The 19,198-nt window shown below is 40.8% G+C and overlaps 2 protein-coding genes across 39 annotated transcripts in view; one reads left to right on the forward strand and one right to left on the reverse strand.

Annotated features, from left to right (window-relative positions):
• Positions 1–17,018, forward strand: part of ASPH (aspartate beta-hydroxylase) — a 223,649-nt gene extending 206,631 nt beyond the window's left edge. For all 38 annotated transcript variants that reach the window (XM_004047076.5, XM_055349301.2, XM_063709258.1 and 35 more), the window contains 3 exons: positions 108–199; positions 570–703; positions 14,743–17,018. In XM_004047076.5, coding sequence (XP_004047124.5) covers positions 108–199; positions 570–703; positions 14,743–14,893 — 377 coding nt within the window. In that variant the 3' untranslated portion in view covers positions 14,894–17,018. The remainder of the gene's footprint in view (positions 1–107; positions 200–569; positions 704–14,742) is intronic.
• Positions 16,116–19,198, reverse strand: part of CLVS1 (clavesin 1) — a 216,372-nt gene continuing 213,289 nt past the window's right edge. Inside the window, exon 6 of the mRNA XM_004047086.4 lies at positions 16,116–18,794. Within this exon, the coding sequence (XP_004047134.2) occupies positions 18,707–18,794 (88 nt within the window). The 3' untranslated portion in view covers positions 16,116–18,706. The remainder of the gene's footprint in view (positions 18,795–19,198) is intronic.

Raw genomic sequence — 19,198 nt, forward strand, 5'->3', positions numbered from 1 at the left:
CTTCTCATTCCTGCAGTGAGGATGACATATAGCTCTCACCTCATCTAAATGGGATAAGTTTAAGCTTTACTGTGATTTGTTTCCAAAAATTATGTTATTTATTCTAGGAAGAAGAAATGAAAATGCCTGCAAAGGAGCTCCTAAAACCTGTACCTTACTAGAAAAGTTCCCCGAGACAACAGGATGCAGAAGAGGACAGGTACCAAGAGTGTCGTGCTGGGGAGAATACAATTAATTGTTAGGAATAAGGACGTGTTGACCTTTACAAAGAAATGGTTGTTTCCTTTGGCCCAATGAATGCCTCTTTTTACATGCCCTTTTTACTGAAACATAATTTTATGTGGTTGACGTCAGAATTGAGGGTGGAAAATGTTCAGTGTTTATAGCTTTGTGGAAAATGTGAGTGCTTATTTTTAGTTCCTTCACAAAGAAATAAGACTTGAATATAAATATTAAATCTTACAAAGGCTCTAATCCAAATTGACAGTAATTTTGTACTGTCACCTTAACTTAGCAGTTCCTCCACACCTTGATAAATGGCTGAACAGAGTGTCATGTTTTCTATGCAGATCAAATATTCCATCATGCACCCCGGGACTCACGTGTGGCCGCACACAGGGCCCACAAACTGCAGGCTCCGAATGCACCTGGGCTTGGTGATTCCCAAGGAAGGCTGCAAGATTCGATGTGCCAACGAGACCAAGTATGTGTCCTCTGTTATCCGTCATATCCGTCTCCTCAGAGGATGAGGGTTTGTTACAACACAGTTGTGTTCCTTTGGATTACTTGTCTTCTTTTGTAGCTGAAGTAGACTGGAGCAAAGTGATATTAATCCAAACTCTTAAGTCTATATCCCTTCTTGGTGCTTTCTATTAGCCTGGAGACATTGCCCAGCTCTAGGGCTGCCCTCCTCCATTATTTCTCGGCAGAGTACTTATCTAGTTGAGGAGCTGCCTTGTTTCTCTCTCTGGGTAGACAGACGTGCATTCAGAGTCAGCCAACATGCATTGAGCCCTGCAGATGTTATGCATTGTGCTTCCTGCTTTGCAACTTGTCTTATTCATGATTACAAGAAGTCCCCCTAACTGAAGAACTCACCCCATGATATTTATACGTTTTGATATAGAGGAGATGGTATGGTGCAATGGAAGCTGGCTGCCTTTTTCAAATCCCAGCTCTGCCACCTAACCTGTGTAACCTTGGCTAGTTACTTAATCCCTTCAAACATCAGCCTTCTTGCTTATAAAATTGGCAGTGATAACATCTACTTTGCAGGGTTGTTGTATGGATTAACTGGAATAGTGCCTACAAGGTGCTCAGTCCATGTTCTGGTATCAGTAGGGATGTGATGAATGTTAGATCTCCTCTCCCTCCCTTGCGTGTTACTTTCCTAATCCTGACAGGTTTATTCATGATCTTTTGAACAAACCATACTTGCTCTGGCTTCTGTACCTATGATGCTGATAATCTCTGTCCCTAGAATGCCCGTCTTTTCACCTGTCCAAAATAAACCTATTACTAAGATCCAATTTAGTTTTATAAAAATAGAACCTCTCAGAGTATATATCCTCAGTAATCCCATTCCTATCTTCTATTACTCTTTATTCATTAATATGTATTACCCTTATCTCCATAGCAAGCTGTATGTAAGCTCCTGGAGATCAGAAACCAAGTTATTGTTGTCTTACACATTTCTTATTGTCCTTAGTAGAGGTCTGAGTGGAGGATGAGTGTTCAGGGGTCTGCAGAATTGTCTATTTGATTATTGGCAGATAACTGCCCTGGGCAGCCCATGGTGCTGTGGGAAATTCAGAGATGACTCAGAAGGGGCCGTCCTCTTCTGAGGACACCTAGCAAGGTGTGTCTGCTCAGGAAGATAACACAAGATTGAAGGCCACAGTGGTCATAGAAGAGGTACTACAGATGGCCTCTCTACAGATAAGCTAAAAATACTACAGATGGCTCCATGAGCAGGAGCCTCACCTGCTCACAGACACTCAACTTGCAGAGTGGCAGTTTTTAAAGACAAGAAGGATTCGGACATTGAAAGCTAAAGAGGGGTATTCTGGAACAGTATCCATTAAAGGCACAGAGGCCAAAAATTATGGCCACATATGAAGAATATTGAATAATAATTCAGCAGCCAGCAGTGTATGGTACATAAAGAATAAGGTTGCAAAGTGAAAGAGTCTTTTAGAAACTAAATCATAGGAGGCTTTGAATCCCAAACTAATGGGATCAGACCTTTGTTAGGAAGTTACTGTGGAACCCATGGGTGAATCCTATGGGGACAGTGGGAAGAACAATTAGCAGGCTGTCACAGCAGCCCACCCAAAAGATAAACAGAGCTGGAATTGGGATGCTGGAAAGAAATGGAGACTAGAGAGCAGATGCAAGAGCTATCAGGTGACTCTTGAATGTGTGATACAGGAATGGGGCATCCAAGATGCTGCTGCAGTTGCAGTCTTTGGACAGTGGAGGGTGGCGATGCTTGAGCAAACCTTGGGAATTTGGGAGGCATGAGGCAAGTTCAAGGAAAGGAAAATGAATTTAGTGCTTATGTATTTTATTTAGTTGCTATTGGAACACACTTGTAGAACCATCCGGGAGGTGGCTGGAAATAGAGACCTGGCACTCAGGGGAGAAGGTAAGTCTAGAGATAAAGATTTGAGAGTCAGACTTAGCAGGAACTTCTAGAGGAAGCTTGAGACAATCGAAGGATGACAGAAATGAAAAGGTTCCATGAAAACATCTGTATTTAGAAGACGGAAGGAGGAAGGAGAACCGAGAAGGAAATGGGGCAAGAAAGGCAAAATCAGGTAGACCAGGAGGAGGAATCAGGGATCACTGGACAGGTAGAAGTTTCTTCAGGCATGGAATGAATCTTGTCTTACACTGGGAACTCGGTTTGGGTCTTCGGGGTCTCTCTGCCAAAGTGAAAAGGAGCAGGGACACATTGGGGGATGCAAGGAATTCAGACAGGAGGTGGGAGAATGCTGGAGCAGGCAGAGATTGACAAGGTAACTCCTTGGAGATCACATGAGAGCATGAGGCAGTGGAGATGGAGAAGAGCACCCAGCCTCATGCCTCAGTGCTCCTTAGGCTTTTACAGCTTATTTGTTCTTTCACCCGCTCACTTGCTCTCTCCCTCACCTCCTACCTCCTATTTTTTCTCTCTCCCTCCCTCCCTCCCTTCTTTCCTTCCTCCTCCCTCCCTTCTTTCCTTTCTGCCTGCCTGCCTCCCTCTCTCCCTCCCTCCTTCCCTCCCTGTCCACCCGCCTCCTGCCTCCCTGCCTTCCTGCCTTCCTGCCTTCCTGCCTTCCTCCTTCTCTTCTGTATTCTGCTTGTAGATACTTGGAACAAAATCACTAGAGAAAAATCCACTTAGGACCAGGCAAGGTGGTTCATGCCTATAATCCCAGAACTTTGGGTGCCCAAGGCAGGAGGATTGCTTGAGGCCAGGAGTTCAAGACCAGCCTGAGCAACACAGTAAGACCCTGTCTCCACAAAAACAAGTTTTTTTGTTTTTGTTTTGTTTTGTTTTTGAGACAGAGTCTCGCTCTGTCGCCCAGGCTGGAGTACAATGGGGCGATCTCGGCTCACTGCAAGCTCTGCCTCCCAGGTTCACGCTATTTTCCTGCCTCAGCCTCCCAAGTAGCTGGGACTACAGGCACCCGCCACCACACCTGGCTAATTTTCTGTATTTTTAGTAGAGACGGGGTTTCACCGTGTTAGCCAGGATGGTCTCGATCTCCTGACCTTGTGATCTGCCTGGGCCTCCCAAAATTCTGGGATTATAGGCATGAGCCACCACGCTCAGCCACAGAAACAACTTTTTAAAAAATTGCCCAGGAGTTCAAGGCTGCAGTGAGCTGTGATTACACCACTGCACTCCAGTCTGGGTGACAGCAAGACCCTGTCTAAAATTTAAAAAAAAAATCTACTTAGGCATAGGCAGGGAGAGGAAGAGAGATGGAACTGAGCCTAGTCTTCAGTAGCCTGATGCAGAAAGAGAAAGCCAAGATTGGAAGAATGGGTGTGGCAGCCAAGAATGGGAGCAGGTGGATGGTGCCAGGAGGCTTAGCACAAAGTCACAGAGGGCTTAAGATGCATGTTGGGCATGGTGGCATGGGCCTCCAGTGGCTGAGGCAGGAGGATCACCAGAGCCCAGAAGTTTGAGGCTGCAGTGAGCCATGACTGCGCCACTGCACTCCAACAAACATAGCGAGACCCCATCTCTTTAAAAAAACAAAAAAACAAATGCAGGAGTGATGCTGGGATACCTGCCTCAGGAGCACATTTGTAGGTGCATTCCCCACCCCAGGCTCCCAGCAAACACCTTGTGTCCATGCTTGATAAAGAAAACAACCACCAACCCCTCCCCTAAAGCTTAAAACATAATTAGGTTAACCATCTTCACCTAGCAGAGGCAGAGGAGGGTTAGAAGGACCACTGCAGCCTACTCAGAGGGGGGTCTTGAATGAGAATATTAACTTGGCAGCCCCTCAGTTTCTGCTGAGGTAAAACACAACCTACTTTGTGTGACAGGATGGAGCTGCTGATAATAATAATTTGCAGACGATGTATTTTGCAAATCCACAGTGATTATTTAAAAGTGCTTGCAACTCACCTGCCTATTATTGGGCCAGGGAGACTGCAATGCTTCTGTCCTCTTCTCCCTGAAGAGTTGCTGAGCACAGGGGTCCTTCTGCCTCACCATGACTGCTGGTCAGCAGCCCTTCTCCACGTTCTTTTTATTTTACCAGCTTTATGTTGTGTTACATTCTCATCCTTAATATTTCTTAATTCAAGGGTGGTTGAGTTGGGCTTAGCACTTCATTACAAAATAGTGCTTTTCATAAGAGAAATGGGTCAATTAAAGTGCTGTGCAATGCTTCAGTGAAAAGAGCTAGAAATCTGATAGTAGACAGTTTATAAACTCTGAGGACAGAAAGAGTCTAGTATGAAATCTAGAAGTTCTGTGCTATGATTGTAGAAGTACTTTTGGCATGGAAAGAAAAACACACACGCCAAGAAATCAGTTTCCTTGTGCTAGCCAAAGGCAGCAATTTTTCAGACTGTCTCAGCTTCTAAAAGAGGAGGTTATCTGTAGCAATTTGTACATTGTTCTTTTCAGGTATTAATAATCAGATTAAGATTTCCACCAGTGTGTATACTGTTTAAATATTCCATCCCTGCAAAGCGTAGCGTAGCTCTCTGAGGATGAACTGGCAGGTATGCAGCCCTTACCACTGTAAATGAAATTATTATTTCAAATTAATAAATGCCTTCTGATTAGAAAACTGATACACGTCCCTCACACATAATTTGTATAACACAGAGAAGCTCAATAAAAATGTATTGTTTTATCCCAATACCCAGAGCTATTGCCAGGTGCTTCTCAATGTCTGTATATGTGTATTGATGATAATGATGATAGTAATAATATACATTGTTCCAAAATTATATCTGTGTCAAACACAGCTCTAAGCACTCTGCATACATTAACTGATTCATGCTTATGGCAATCCTGTATAATTGGGATTATTAAAATTCCTGTTTTACAGTGGAAGAGACCGAAGTATAAAGATAAGTAACTTGCCTGAGGCTGACATTTATATATGTTTCCTAAGGCTGCCACAACAAATTATCACAAACTGAATGACTTACAACAACAGAAATGTATTATTTCATGGTTCTGGAGGCCAAAGTATAAAATTAGGGTGTTGGCAGGGTTGTTCCTTCTGGAGGCTCTAAGGGAGAATCTGTTCCCGTGTCCTAGCTTCTGGCTGCTGGCAGCCCTTGGTGTTCTTTGGTTTATAGACACGTCACTTCAGTCCCTGCCTCTGTGTTCATATTGCTTTCTCCCTGAGTCTTCTCCTCTTTTCTTTTCTAAGAACATTTATCATTGGATTTAGGGCCTACCCTAATCCAGGTTGATCTCATCTCAAAATCCTTAACTTAATTCAGTCTGCAAAGATCTTTTTTCCAAATCAGGTGATAGTCTCAGGTTCCAGATGGATCTATCTTTTTTAGCAGGGAAGGGGGACGGGGCGGCTTATGGGGACATTCAGCCCACTACAATATTAGTAGTGGGTTCAGTCCCAGGCATTCTGGCTTGAAAGTTTGTGTTCTAGACATGATCACATAGCCTTGCTTGGGCTTTTTGGATTTTGTTGTAGTTTATAAAATTAGGATCATGCTGTACTTATAAGGTGATCACTTCAAATGCTGGGTTTTGTTTCCAGACAAGTAGAGAAAGCAGCTGGGAGTTTCCCTTTCTGGGCCTTCTGTTCATGTCACCTCAGGGGGACCATGCTTTGTGGTCTGTAAAATAAGCTCGTTAGAGCCGGGTATGGTGGCTCACACCTGTAATCCCAGTACTTTGGGAGGCCGAGGCAGGCGGATCACTTGAGGTCAGGAGTTCAAGACCAGCCTGACCAACATGGTGAAACCCAGTCTCTACTAAAAATACAAAAATTAGCCGGGCATGGTGGCTAATGCCTGTAATCCCAGCTACTCGGGAGGCTGAAGCAGGAGAATCACTTGAATAATGGAGGCGGAGGTTGCAGTGAGCTGAGATCACACCATTGAACTCCAGCCTGGGTGACAAGAGTGAAACTTCATCTCAAAAAGAAAGATAAGCTCATTAGCAATTTTGATCCAGAGCTGAGTAAACTTGAGTCAGGGGATAAACATGTCCCCACCGAGTGGGAATTAATTGTTATACTCAGGAGGTGGCTGAGTTTGTGAGCTTTGAATGATCCCAGAGAGAAATTCATTCTTCTGAATCTCCAAGGGCATTCCACAATGTGCTGGAACCGTGCTAAGAGAAGGAACCGTGACCTTGGAGCTCTCCTGCAGATTCAGCATTATTGCCTGCCAATTACTAGCCTGAAATGTTGAGCAAGACTGATAGGTTGTCAGGAAAGCACACATCTACATTAGCGTCACCTAGCGACAGACGGAAAAAATGAATTGGCAATCAATCATTTAATCCTATATAATTCTATATTGCTGTAGAAATAATGGCCTTCCTCCATAGACCTCAAGTATTTTATAACATATATTTTCATTCATTTCTCAAGGTTCCAATTAGGAAGATTGTGTGAAAGTCATGCTAAAATATTAACAGTAAGAGAGACTTAATTTTTTTAATTCTTCATGAATTCCTCATAGACAATAATTGTTTAGTTTTCATAAAGTATCCAAGGAGATAATTTTAAGACTTACTGTCTTAAAATTTTTGAATCACATGTGGAAGCTGCAATTTACCAAGTCATTTAGAGCCAAATATTTTCATCCCTCCTTTCTCCTTTTTTTACTATTCTCCCTGAAATCATAAACCTTCTGTTCCACGAGATATTCTCCCATCTTCATCTGCATTGCAGTGTGACCTTATCCACAGGTCATCACTGAAGCCTGCCCATCTAGGACAAAAAGGACAGTTTTTAACCAGATAGGATGTTTTCCTGAAGGTTTGTTATTGAATAGTAACATTTTTTCCTCTTCTTTCATTTGAGCAACTTGGTGAGTTAAACACATCCATACCATGTCTTGACCCCTGCTCTGTGACCCAGTGGTGTGTCTGTGGCTGTTCCTACACATGAGTACATAGAAAGTGCACACATACATTTCTCTGTCTCCACAGGGAATGGCAGTTCCCATATGGAAAATGGATTATGTTCCAAACATTTGTTTGTTGAACCGATTGGTGAAAAGTTGGGATCCATTTTTCTCTGGCAATAGTAAATGATGTGTGGCCGTTTCTAGGTCAGCTCCCAGAAGCTTTTTAACTAATAATCTTTATTAATAGGGCTCTAGAACCAGTGACTATTTATAGTAATGTTTCTGCAGGAAAAAATGCATCCTGAGCTTTTATTTCAGATTTTAGTGTTATGTATCTTCATAAAAACATATTAAGAACGTTGAAGTCTCATGACTTGGGTTCAAATCCTGGCTTTCCCTCTTGTAAAGAGTAACTCTATACAACTTGCATAACCTCATTAAGCCTCAATATCCCCATCTGTATATTAGGAAGAGTAAAATATGTCTTTGTATGGTTTTGAGTATTAAAGTAATCCATATGAATGCACTCAGAACTGTATTTTTAAAGTGTTGTGTGGTAAATGCACTCAGTATATTTGAGCTTTTATTATCCTCCTGTCTGATTGCTGCAGAAATGGAGACTTCTGTCCTTACGTTCCAGGGAGTGAGATCAAACACTCTCATAACACTGGAGGTGGTGCTTACAGCCTGGAGTGAGTACTCTGACAGCGATGGGGGAAGGGACTTTAAGGAGTTAGGAAGGAGGAGTGAAATAGGAGCTGGTCCTGCGGGCCAGGGCAGGTGAAGGAATGGTACAGACAGGGGCGTGATTTGATAGGCCTGGAGCTGGGAGGGACCCTGGAGAAGGAAGGTGTGACAAGAATGCAGCAGAGACCCTCTCCCTCTACTCACATCTCTCCTTTTTCTCTCTGTGCCCCTACCCTGGAACTGGAGAGGTAGGGGAAAGGAGGAAGGCATCCCATCTCTACAGCCCTATTGTCAAAGGCATTTGAACCAGAGCAGCTCCATCTTGAATAGGGGCTGGGCAAAATGAGGCTGAGACCTACTGGGCTGCATTCCCAGATGGTTAAGGCTTTCTAAGTCACAGGATGAGATAGGAGGTCAGTCAAAGATACAGGTCATACCAACCTTGCTGATAAAACAGGTTGCAGTAAAGAAGCCAGCTAAAACCCACCAAAACCAAGATGACCACGAGAGTGACCTCTGGTCGTCCTCACTGCTACACTCCCACCAGCGCCTTGACGGTTTACAGATGCCATGGCAATGTCAGGAGGTTACCCTATGTGATCTAAAAATGGGAGACATGAATAATCCATTCCTTTTTGAGCAGATAATCAAGAAATAACCATAGAAATGGGCAACCAGCAGCCTATGGAGTAGCCATTGGAGTATCCATTCTTTTATTCCTTTACATTCTTAATAAACTTGCTTTCACTTTACTCCATGGACTCACCCTGAATTCTTTCTTGTTTGAGATCCAAGAACCCTCTTTTGGGCTCTGGATCAGGGCCCCTTTCCAGTAACACTATGACTTTTTCTTTCCCTTTTCCCCTTCTTTTTCCTCCTCCTTCAGTGCCTTCATCTGAGTTACAAACCCCTTAAATACTGGTGACCTGGAACTAAGAGGAGGAAGGCAGAAGTTGTTTGTGTGTGTTAGAAGGGGAGAGAGAGAAGAAGAAGTGTGACAATGCAGTTTTACGTTTTGCTTACAGTGTGTGCCATGCCAGGGCTTTCAATGGAGTCTGAACTGGGAAATTTCAGTAGATCAGAATGAGTAAGAGCTGTGTCAAATATCCTTATTCCTGAGCTCTCTGACCCTTTTGTGTTTTCAACTCAGCCTGTTTCATGCCTTGCAGGCCACCTCAGTGTGTCATCTACAGACACTAAGAATGTCTCTTAGGACCATGGTCTTAAGTCAATGTGTTGGGCTGTAATGACTTTCTGCTTCTGCCACAGAATCACAGTGTCACTGCAGACATCTGAACCTGTTTCCATGTGATTCCTTTGCGTGAAAATCACAATCATGTCCTTTGCCTATCTCAGAACATTTTAGCAAAGATAGCTAAGATATTATCTATAAAATTTGTAGGTAGAAGACTCTATAAGCACCTAGTATCATTACTTAGCCTTATTAATATCAATGGTAATTCTGTGACCAAATTATAGTTATTAAATATGCACTGCCACCATTTTATCATTATCATTATTTATAATTATAATAATTTGAGAAGTTGACAGATTATGGAATACTGTTTTATCTTAGGATGAGATATTCTTATATCTTTTGACAACCCAGAGAGAGGCTTTCTTCTCTTAGTGGTAAGAAATTCCAACAGAAGGCCAGGAACAGTGGCTCACACCTGTAATCCCAACTCTTTGAGAGGCCAAAGCAGGAGAATTGTTTGAGCCCAGGAGTTGGAGAGCAGCCTGGGCAACATGGGGAAACCCCATCTCTACAAAAAAATCCAAAAATTAGCTGGATGTGGTGGCACACACCTGTAGTCCTAGGTACTTGGGAGGCTGAGGTGGGAGGATCACCTGAGCCTGGGAGGCGGAGGCTGCATTGAGCTGTGATGGTGCCACCACACTCCAGCCTGGGTGACAGAGCAAATCCTGTCTTGAAAAAAATAAAGGGTTAGGTGGGAGGAGAGAAAGAGAGAGAGGAAGGGAAGGAGGAAGTTCCAACAGTGAGCCAAACTTCCAGGGATGGAGAGCAGTGCCCACCCCCAATGCTGCTTCTCTGGATCCTTAGACAAGGCTGTAGCAGTACTTCCAGGCAGACCTCTGTCACAGGCCGCTCTGAAGATTGTTTCTCCAAAGGGCTGATTCTATGTCGTAATTCGAGTGTAACTTCATCTTATTTGATGAAGTTGGAGCTTCATCAACTTGGATGATGGAGCTTTGTTCACAAAGCGAGTGGCCTGAAAACTAGTTCTTTGCATTCTAATGAGAGTCTTTGGTTTTCAGTCAGAAGCGATTTGACATCTTTATGCTCCTCTCCCTTTCTTGTGGAAAAAAAACATTCATCCTTTCCCAAGCATGTGATAACATCTCGGATTTAACCTGGAGTCACTTAAGTCTGGACATGGCTTGTAGGATGTTTTATTGTTCTTCATTTTCCCCTTTTAGGTGAATCGTGACTACAGTTTTAGTCATTCTATCTCTAATAACTGATTGAAAGACACCATTTTTTTAAGAATTCAGAAGAAATCTACATTAAAAAATCTATATTATGTTATTGACTATCTTTGCTATTTTCTGGGGAAATGTATGAAAGAAAGTGGAAGGGCAAATAAGTCCGACAGCACTCACTTTCCCCATAGAGTTTTATGACCCTGAAACAGGCCAATTAACAACCCTTTGGGATACCTCCCCAAATTTCTTATTTATAAAATTGGTTAATTAATGGTTTACACTGATCTGTATTGTACTTAATGTATCTGGAAAGCTGCAAGCCTGTGCTTCTTAAGTTCTACTTTTATATGCACTGATGTTCCATGAGTGACCAGCGTGTTCCAGTGCTAATAACTTTTCCCAGTTCTCAGGAATTTAATTTAATGAATGGAATGCTTAAGGCCTTTTTCCCAGAAAACAATTCTAGATCTTTGGCTTTGTTATACCTATTATAATCTAGTGAAAAATGTCATTTTGTGTGGGCTAGAATTTTCTATTCATTTATTTTAATTACTTCTAGTGTTTTAAGTAGTTTCCAGGTTCTCTGCCACCCAGAAAACTTTGAAAATCACTTGTCATGGCTGTACAAATTACATTTCACAGATGCTCTGAAGATGTTTTTATATCTCATCTCCCTTGGAAGTTTTTAGTTGTCTCAAAGGAAGGCAGACAACATCATAAAGAGTGATGCATAGGTCATTTTTGATAACATACCACTTCCCAACATTTCACCTCTGTCTTTTATCTTTTCCCTATTTTTCTTTATATTTTCATTTTTCTGTCATTAATTGAATATCTACTATTGCCAATCATATGCTAATCCTCACATCAATTATGCCGATGAAGATACAAAGAATCAATTATGCTAAGTAGCTCACCTTAGGTCCCATAATAATAAATGCCAAAGTCAAGAGGATTCCCCTCAAAGACCATACATTTCCATCTTTCTGTATTGCTTCTCTCTTTCTCCTCTACCACATGCTCTCCTTTGCCTTTCCCTTTTTTCTCTATTTAATTGTAGTAAAATACACATAACAAAATTTACCATATTATCCATTTTTAGGTGTGCAGTTTAGTGACATTAAGTACATCCATATTGTATAACCATCAACATGATCTATCCTCAGAACTCTTTCTAACTTGCAAAACTGAAACTATACCCATTAAATAACTCCCATTCCCGTCCTCCCACTGGCCACTGGCAACCACTCTTCTATCTCTGTCTATGAATTTAACTACTAGTCTAGGACCTCAGATGTGTAGAATCAACTAGTAATTATCTTTTTGTGTCTGGCTTATTTTACTTGACATAATGTCCTCAGAGTTCATACATGTTGTAGCATGTGTCAACATTTCCTTCCTTTTTAAGGCTGAATTAATATTCCATTGTATGTGTATACCACATTTTGTTTGTCTGTTCATTCACTGATAGACACATGGGTGGCTCTCACCTTCTAGCTGTTGTGAATAGTGCTGCTGTGAACATAGGTGCACTGCCTTTCATTTTGAGTACACTTCCTCCCTCATCTTCTACATAAATTATAGGCTCGTTTGTGGTACCCACTGACATTGCTTAATCCCGGTGACAACACTGAGACCTAGAAAATGCCCGCCTAACTGTGGAAGCTGTGGACTGTTTCACTGATTTTTCTTGTCAGCGTATTTCCCCGCCTTGGTTTTGCCTTTCTTCTCAAGTTAGATTTTGCATGGTAATGAATGCATATTCTGTCATTTTCTCCTAAGTCCATAGATTTCTGTCTTTTGCTACCCTTGATGGAACTCCAATGGAACTCTAAAAACATTCAGAGGAGTTGTAAAAGAGCCAATCAACATGTGTGTGTTGAATGCAAGAGATGAGGCAAGGTGTATTAGTCCGTTTTCATGCAGCGGATAAAGACATACCTGAGACTGAGAAGAAAAAGAAGTTTAATTGCACTTACAGTTCCACATGGCTGGGGAGGACTCAGAATCATGGTGGGAGGCAAAAGGCACTTTTTTTTTTTTTTTTTTTTTTGAGATGGAGTCTTGCTCTGTCACTCAGTCTGGAGCACAGTGGCATGATCTCAGCTCACTGCAACCTCTGCCTCCCAGGTTCAAGCAATTTCCTGCCTCAGCCTCCTGAGTAGCTGGGATTACAGGCATGCGCTACCACGCCTGGCTAATTTTTGTATTTTTAGTGGAGATGGGGGTTTCACCATGTTGGCCAGGCTGGCCTCGAACTCCTGACCTTGTGATCCACTCTCCTCAGCCTCCCAAAGTGCTGAGATTACAGGCGTGAGCTACCGCATCCAGCTGAAAGGCACTTCTTACCTGGTGGCGGCAAGAGAAAATAAGGAAGATGCAAAAGCGGAAACCCCTGATGAAACCATCAGATCTCATGATACTTATTCACTATGATGAGGACAGTATGGGGGAAGCTGCCCCCATGATTCAAATTATCTCTCATCGGGTCCTTCCCACAGCATGTGGGAATTATGGGAGTACAATTCAAGATGAGATTTGGGTGGGGACACATCCAAACCATTATCACGAAGTGTATGAGATAGCACACTGGGTGGAGGTGGGAGGGTGGGTAGTAGAAGTAGAGGTTCAGTTCCCAACTTCAGTGAACTTTCAACTTGCAAATACTCAGTACTTTATCTGTTAGTTTATATAACTTGGAAATTTTATTATCAGACTTATTCAGTATGTCAGTTATTTTCCACTGGAATCATTTTTGCTCCTGCTCCCACCCTGGACATTTGGCAATGACTAGAGACGTTTCTGGTTGTCACAACTATGGCAAAAACTACAATTACTTTTGCACCAACCTAATAGTATAGGGAATGCTACTGCCATACAGTGGGTGGAGGTCAGGGATGCTGCTAAATATCTTATAGTGCATGGAACAGCCCCTACAACAGAGAATGATCCAGCCTAGATGTCAGTAGCACCAAGGTTGTGAAGCCCTGCAATATATGTAGTATTACTCAGTTTATATTAGTTAATCACCTGATATGGAACATAAAAATTCACCACTAGTTTTTGCACAGAAAACCTCTTTATGATAATATAGTAACTTGAAATCAAGCTAGCATTTCCCATGCTATAATAGTCATTATTTGCTAATCCAGGATGTAAAATTTTGAAGGCTTAAGTGGCATTTTAGTATCTAAGGAAAATTTTCTAGCAAAAATTTTATTTTAAAAACATAACTTGGTATTTAATATATTGGCAGTTAATATCTATTTTTAAAATAAGGAACCATCAGTGTCCCTCATAAACTCTCTTTGGATTTGAAAAGCATTGTGTTACTGCCTCCTGTATGTTTCTCTCTTAATAGACTAACACTATATTTAGATCATAGTCCCTATACAGATATCTTATGAGGTAATGTTGGAAGCTCTATAGGGTGTTTTGCAGCACTGATTTAAAATATTCCATGGATAACCCACTTGCATAGAAGATGATACTAAAAATATAAACAAAATTTATTCCCAATCTGCCCATTTTCTTCAGCTGGAATACTAGCTAGGAAACTCCTAATTTAGTTTTCTGCTTTATGGTACTGTGTTTAAGCAGATTCCTTTCTTCCATAAAATGAAACTTGAACAAGTGGAGTGAGCTGAAAAGACAATTGATTGGAAGTGTCTTGAGAGGCATAGAGATGCCTGAGACCCAGTCACTGCCCATATGTCTAAACCAGAATAATTGCAAGACATGTAATAATATACAGAATAATTGCAAGGCATGTAATGAGACCAATATGTCTTCATCACAAATCCTCTGTTGTTTGTACATCTCCAGCACTGAGCAATGAAAACTGATGTTCATAGCAAGATTTCTGAAATTCTTTCCTAATCATCAAGGGAAGAATAAACTTGGGCTTGATGTTCTAGTTATTTGGTTATGTCTCAAAGGTTGTTACCGAAGGTAGTTCTCGCACATGGACAGGAATCGATCCTCAGACATCTGAACCACACAAAACTATATTCAGGAATCCTTGTCTTTCTGTTGCAGGACCTGGGAGGAAGGCAAGGTGCTCATCTTTGATGACTCCTTTGAGCACGAGGTATGGCAGGATGCCTCATCTTTCCGGCTGATATTCATCGTGGATGTGTGGCATCCGGAACTGACACCACAGCAGAGACGCAGCCTTCCAGCAATTTAGCATGAATTCATGCAAGCTTGGGAAACTCTGGAGAGAGGCTGCCTTTCTGGTTCCATCTCCTTGGGTGTGAGGATAGAATTTCGAACACCAAGAGTCAATTCCCTTGACTTGCAGCCCAAGTAATTCAAAGCCTCCTCCTAGGGTCAGAAGACACTAAAGGGAATATTTGCCTCACTGCAATTCATTTAGGAAACACCCTGCTGTGTGTCATCTCATGACAGCACTGGTCTTCTGCCAGTATTTAAGGTGAACATTTGATAGCTTCTACCTTACCAGCCAAAGATATTTTTTCCACATAGAATAGGTCTAATTCAATGTATAATGAGAACATATGTAGAAACTGTGAATGGATTGCTTTAGTTTGTAACTTTTCTATGCAGTTATATTTTTCTAGTGTAACTAGACTATTTTGTCATCATGTACCACTACATTTTTGTTTATTTTAATGACAAGCTGTATAAATGCTTTACTTCTAGCTATTTAATGGTAGCATTACTGGGGAACTCAGACTTCCCTCTTAATTCTTCTTAGTAAAAGATACTCATGAAAAAAGCAGTTTTATTTTCCTAACAAAAAAGAAAGAGGTCATTATGTCAGTGTCTATGAACTGTACCCATCCCAACTCTCGAGTCATTTGGCTTTTTATCTTGATTGAGATCCTCTTCTCACTATGCTAGTGGTGGAGATATTGACAAAATCCTATTTCTTTCAAAGAGGAACTTTTCACACCGAAAAAAGAGCATGGAATTATTTTATATTGTTATAAAAATCCCAGATGCAAATTTTTTTAATGCGAATTATTAGAGCTTCTGGGGAAAAAGTATAGTTCATGGAAATAAAACTATGTTCTTTCAGGGTTAGGTGGATAGGTGGCTGCTAGGGTGTCTGGCTCCTGGCTGCTTTGCCATCCATGAGGCAAGGGCTGGGAACACAGTGTCTTTGCCTATGGTAGATCCATGTGAATGTCAGGAAGCCAGCTCTTCAGTCTTGGAGATGATTTCTGCTACAATTCTGTAGAAAGATTAAGGATGGCAGAGTAAAAGGTTACCAAGAATTGCCAGGATGTTTTTCTTGGGCGTAGGAGGTCCAGATTGCTTTCCTTTTTGATGAAAGAGTTTGGAAGACTGTCCCATCTCTCTGGCTTGAGAAATCTCTGCCATTTTAAACATCACTGTGAAATAGCAATTATTATCATCTATATTTAGTTTTAACATTACCCACAACATAGAAATAACAGGTAAAAATCGTCTTGCCTACTCATTCCAAAGATGATCAAGTCATTAATCTAGTAAAGTATTCATGCATCAGATTTTGTATATTTTGAATCAAAGCTAACTAGAAATGTTAGATAAAAGAATGCAATGATATTCATGCACTGAATTCTAAGCCAATATGAACAAAAATGCTGCATGAATGGCAGGTACATCACCAAAGTTCATTCACAGGTAGAGAAAACTTGTGCTTTCTTTTCCATCTAAAAACAAAAGGAGACTTTCTTTATCTCATTTAAAGAACAGCTCTTTGAAATTGAAATTGACCCTTTTTGCTTGACCTTAAGGAGATTAGCTTCCAGTAGATGAGTTTGCAAAATACTTTTCCTGTTCTTTTGTTTTGCTGGTATTGAAAACATCCCACTAAATCAGATGAAGAGGCATGGGAGGAAAAATATCCAAATTAATTACTAAAATCGAGAAGAGAAGGCAAACTCTTGAAAAGTAAAAAGGTGTTTGTGTCCTTCAGTATTTATTGAACAGAGGAAATAACTGACAAGGGCAATACAATTCAATGTTCATGTAGTAACATTCGTGTCACTTGTTGAATTTGGTTCTCATATGTATATTGCATACACATAAATTCAAACTATAAGTCGTCATTGTTGAGCCATCATCTTACATTCATGTAATGAAATTATGGAAGAGAGTAAAAACTAGCTCTTAACTTTTTAAATATAATATGGTATTTAAAATCAGGTCACTACAGTAAGGTTCTAAGTATTGCCAATTGAAAAGCTAGAAATGGTATTACTGTTGCAAAGTGTTGTCAATAATTGACTCCAATAGCATTGTAAATACTTGTATCCCACAACTATTTTAAACCCAAGCAATAAAATGGATTTTCTAATTCACTTTAATTCTTTATTTCTCTTATCTAAGTCTTGGTACATAAGAAAAGTGTTTCCATCACTGCATTGGTAGAATTATTTCAATGTTATTATTTTTGTGATTTCAAATGTCTACACAAAAATGAATTAGTTTAATTTATATTGTGATACATTTGTTTGAGAAATATTTTTAATTCTGTTTCAACTTTATTTCTCCAAGGGTATAATATAAAAATTACTTCTGTTATTGTTCTCTACCAATAGGGAAAAAAATTAAAACATTAGATCCATTGAGAAAGCGATGTAATAAATAATTAAGATTAGTAATAATATTATCAGGCGTGATTATGACCAGTTGAATAATCTCTTTCCCTTGAATTATTTAGCTAACAAATTAACTCTCCCAAATATTTAAAATGTAAAATCATATTTTACTGCCCATTGTTAACTAAAATATTTTTGTTTGACTTCTTTGAGCACCAACAACTGGTAATACTAATAAATACCCATGTCATGCAGATGGCTGGGCAAATAATAGATGCCTAAAAATATGCACTGGTCTTGGAAAACATGGCACAAGTAAGGATATCATATCATATGATGTCCGTTTATTTTATGTCTGATTTCTTTTGAATGAGTAGTTGGGGACTCCATTTCTAAGGAGAATAGGTAAATAAAATGACCTTTGACATTTCATCCTGCATTTCTAGTCTTCTCTTACTTCAGTACTTGCATATTTAGCCATCCATATGGGTCATGCTCCATGATTGAATATTTACCCTCTCAGCAACAACCATGTTCTTTCTCCACATCTTTAATGGTTGCAGGAGGGTTGGGGGGGCAAGGGTAAATGGTTTGATAGCACTTTTCTTTGCTGTAGTGACCCAGTTGAGGCAACTGGAATGGATTCATTAATCACTGACATGTGATTTTCATGAGACATCTCCTCTGCAGACACTTGCTGCACTAATGGGCTTTTGAGCTGCCTGTGGGAACTCACATTGCTCAGATGAAATAATCATATTTCATGTGCATGTGTCTTCCTTTAAAGTCAGCTCATGACAGTCAGCTAGTGACCTGACAAGAGATGTGACATCAAAATAATTTTTTGCAGGATATCAAAATAAGCAAACTTTGCAAATATCCAGACCTATGAGAACATGCTCTTAGGCTGAACAATTTGATGCTGGTGATGAGGTCAAAGGAAATAATTCAGTAAGAATGGAAATTACTGGAGATACTGTTGTCTCAGGGCTTTGTACTACATGAAACTTGACAGTGGTGTCTGTACAGTTTAACTCTGATACATTTACTTGGAAATGCACTTAATTTTCAAAAACTGGAGAGGGTCCCTGTGTGATACCTCAGAAAAATTCTTGTCCTAATGCAGTGTGTCCATCAAATTTAGTCTTTATTTTTTCAATTTACTACAATAAATATGAAAGGAGGGAGAATCTTTTTTACATAAATGCCTTGCATCATCCTCCAGTCCCCTCACTGGGGGGGGAAAAAAAAAGCATCTCTCAAGTCTTTCTTTGTCCAACTTTGGCTGCTCAGACCGATGGCTGGTGACAGTCACTGCAGGGGTTCAGGAGTGGAGGACCTTGTGTCAAGCAGAACACACGTGTCTGCATGGGTCAGTTGCGCATGTGCTTCCTGGTGGCTGATACCACTGAAGGCCAGTGTGCAGGAGCATTGGGGTGACTCAGGGTTCAGTCCAGAGCCAGGAGTGGCTGAGTGTTCTCATTCTCTCCCTTCTCCTCATGTTTCAGGGTCCCAGCTTCTACCACAGACTGAGATCTAACAAGAGGGGAGGGAAAAAGACAGAATTACAAACAATTCACGGTGACAATTTTGGAACCTTTGAAGACATCCGGATTTTATATTTCTCTTTTTAATAGACACTCAAAAATTAACTGGGTGCAGTGGCACATGCCAGTAGTCCCCGCTATTCAGGAGGCTGAGGTGGGAGGATCGCTTGAGCCCAGGAGTTTGAGGCTGCAGTGAGCCATATTGTGCCACTGCACTCCAGCCTGGGTGACAGAGGTAGACCCTGTCTCCAAAATAAAAATAAGAAATAAAGACACTCAAAATAACTACATAATGTATTCCCTTTCGTATCTCTGTTTTTCTTACTTTTGCTTGCTAAACCATATTTTTACGGCAAAAAAGCATTTTGGAGTACTGGAATATTCTTTGCAGTG

This window comes from Gorilla gorilla, chromosome 7 (genome assembly GCF_029281585.2).
Source record: "Gorilla gorilla gorilla isolate KB3781 chromosome 7, NHGRI_mGorGor1-v2.1_pri, whole genome shotgun sequence".
In the NCBI taxonomy this organism is placed as follows: Eukaryota; Metazoa; Chordata; class Mammalia; order Primates; family Hominidae; genus Gorilla; species Gorilla gorilla.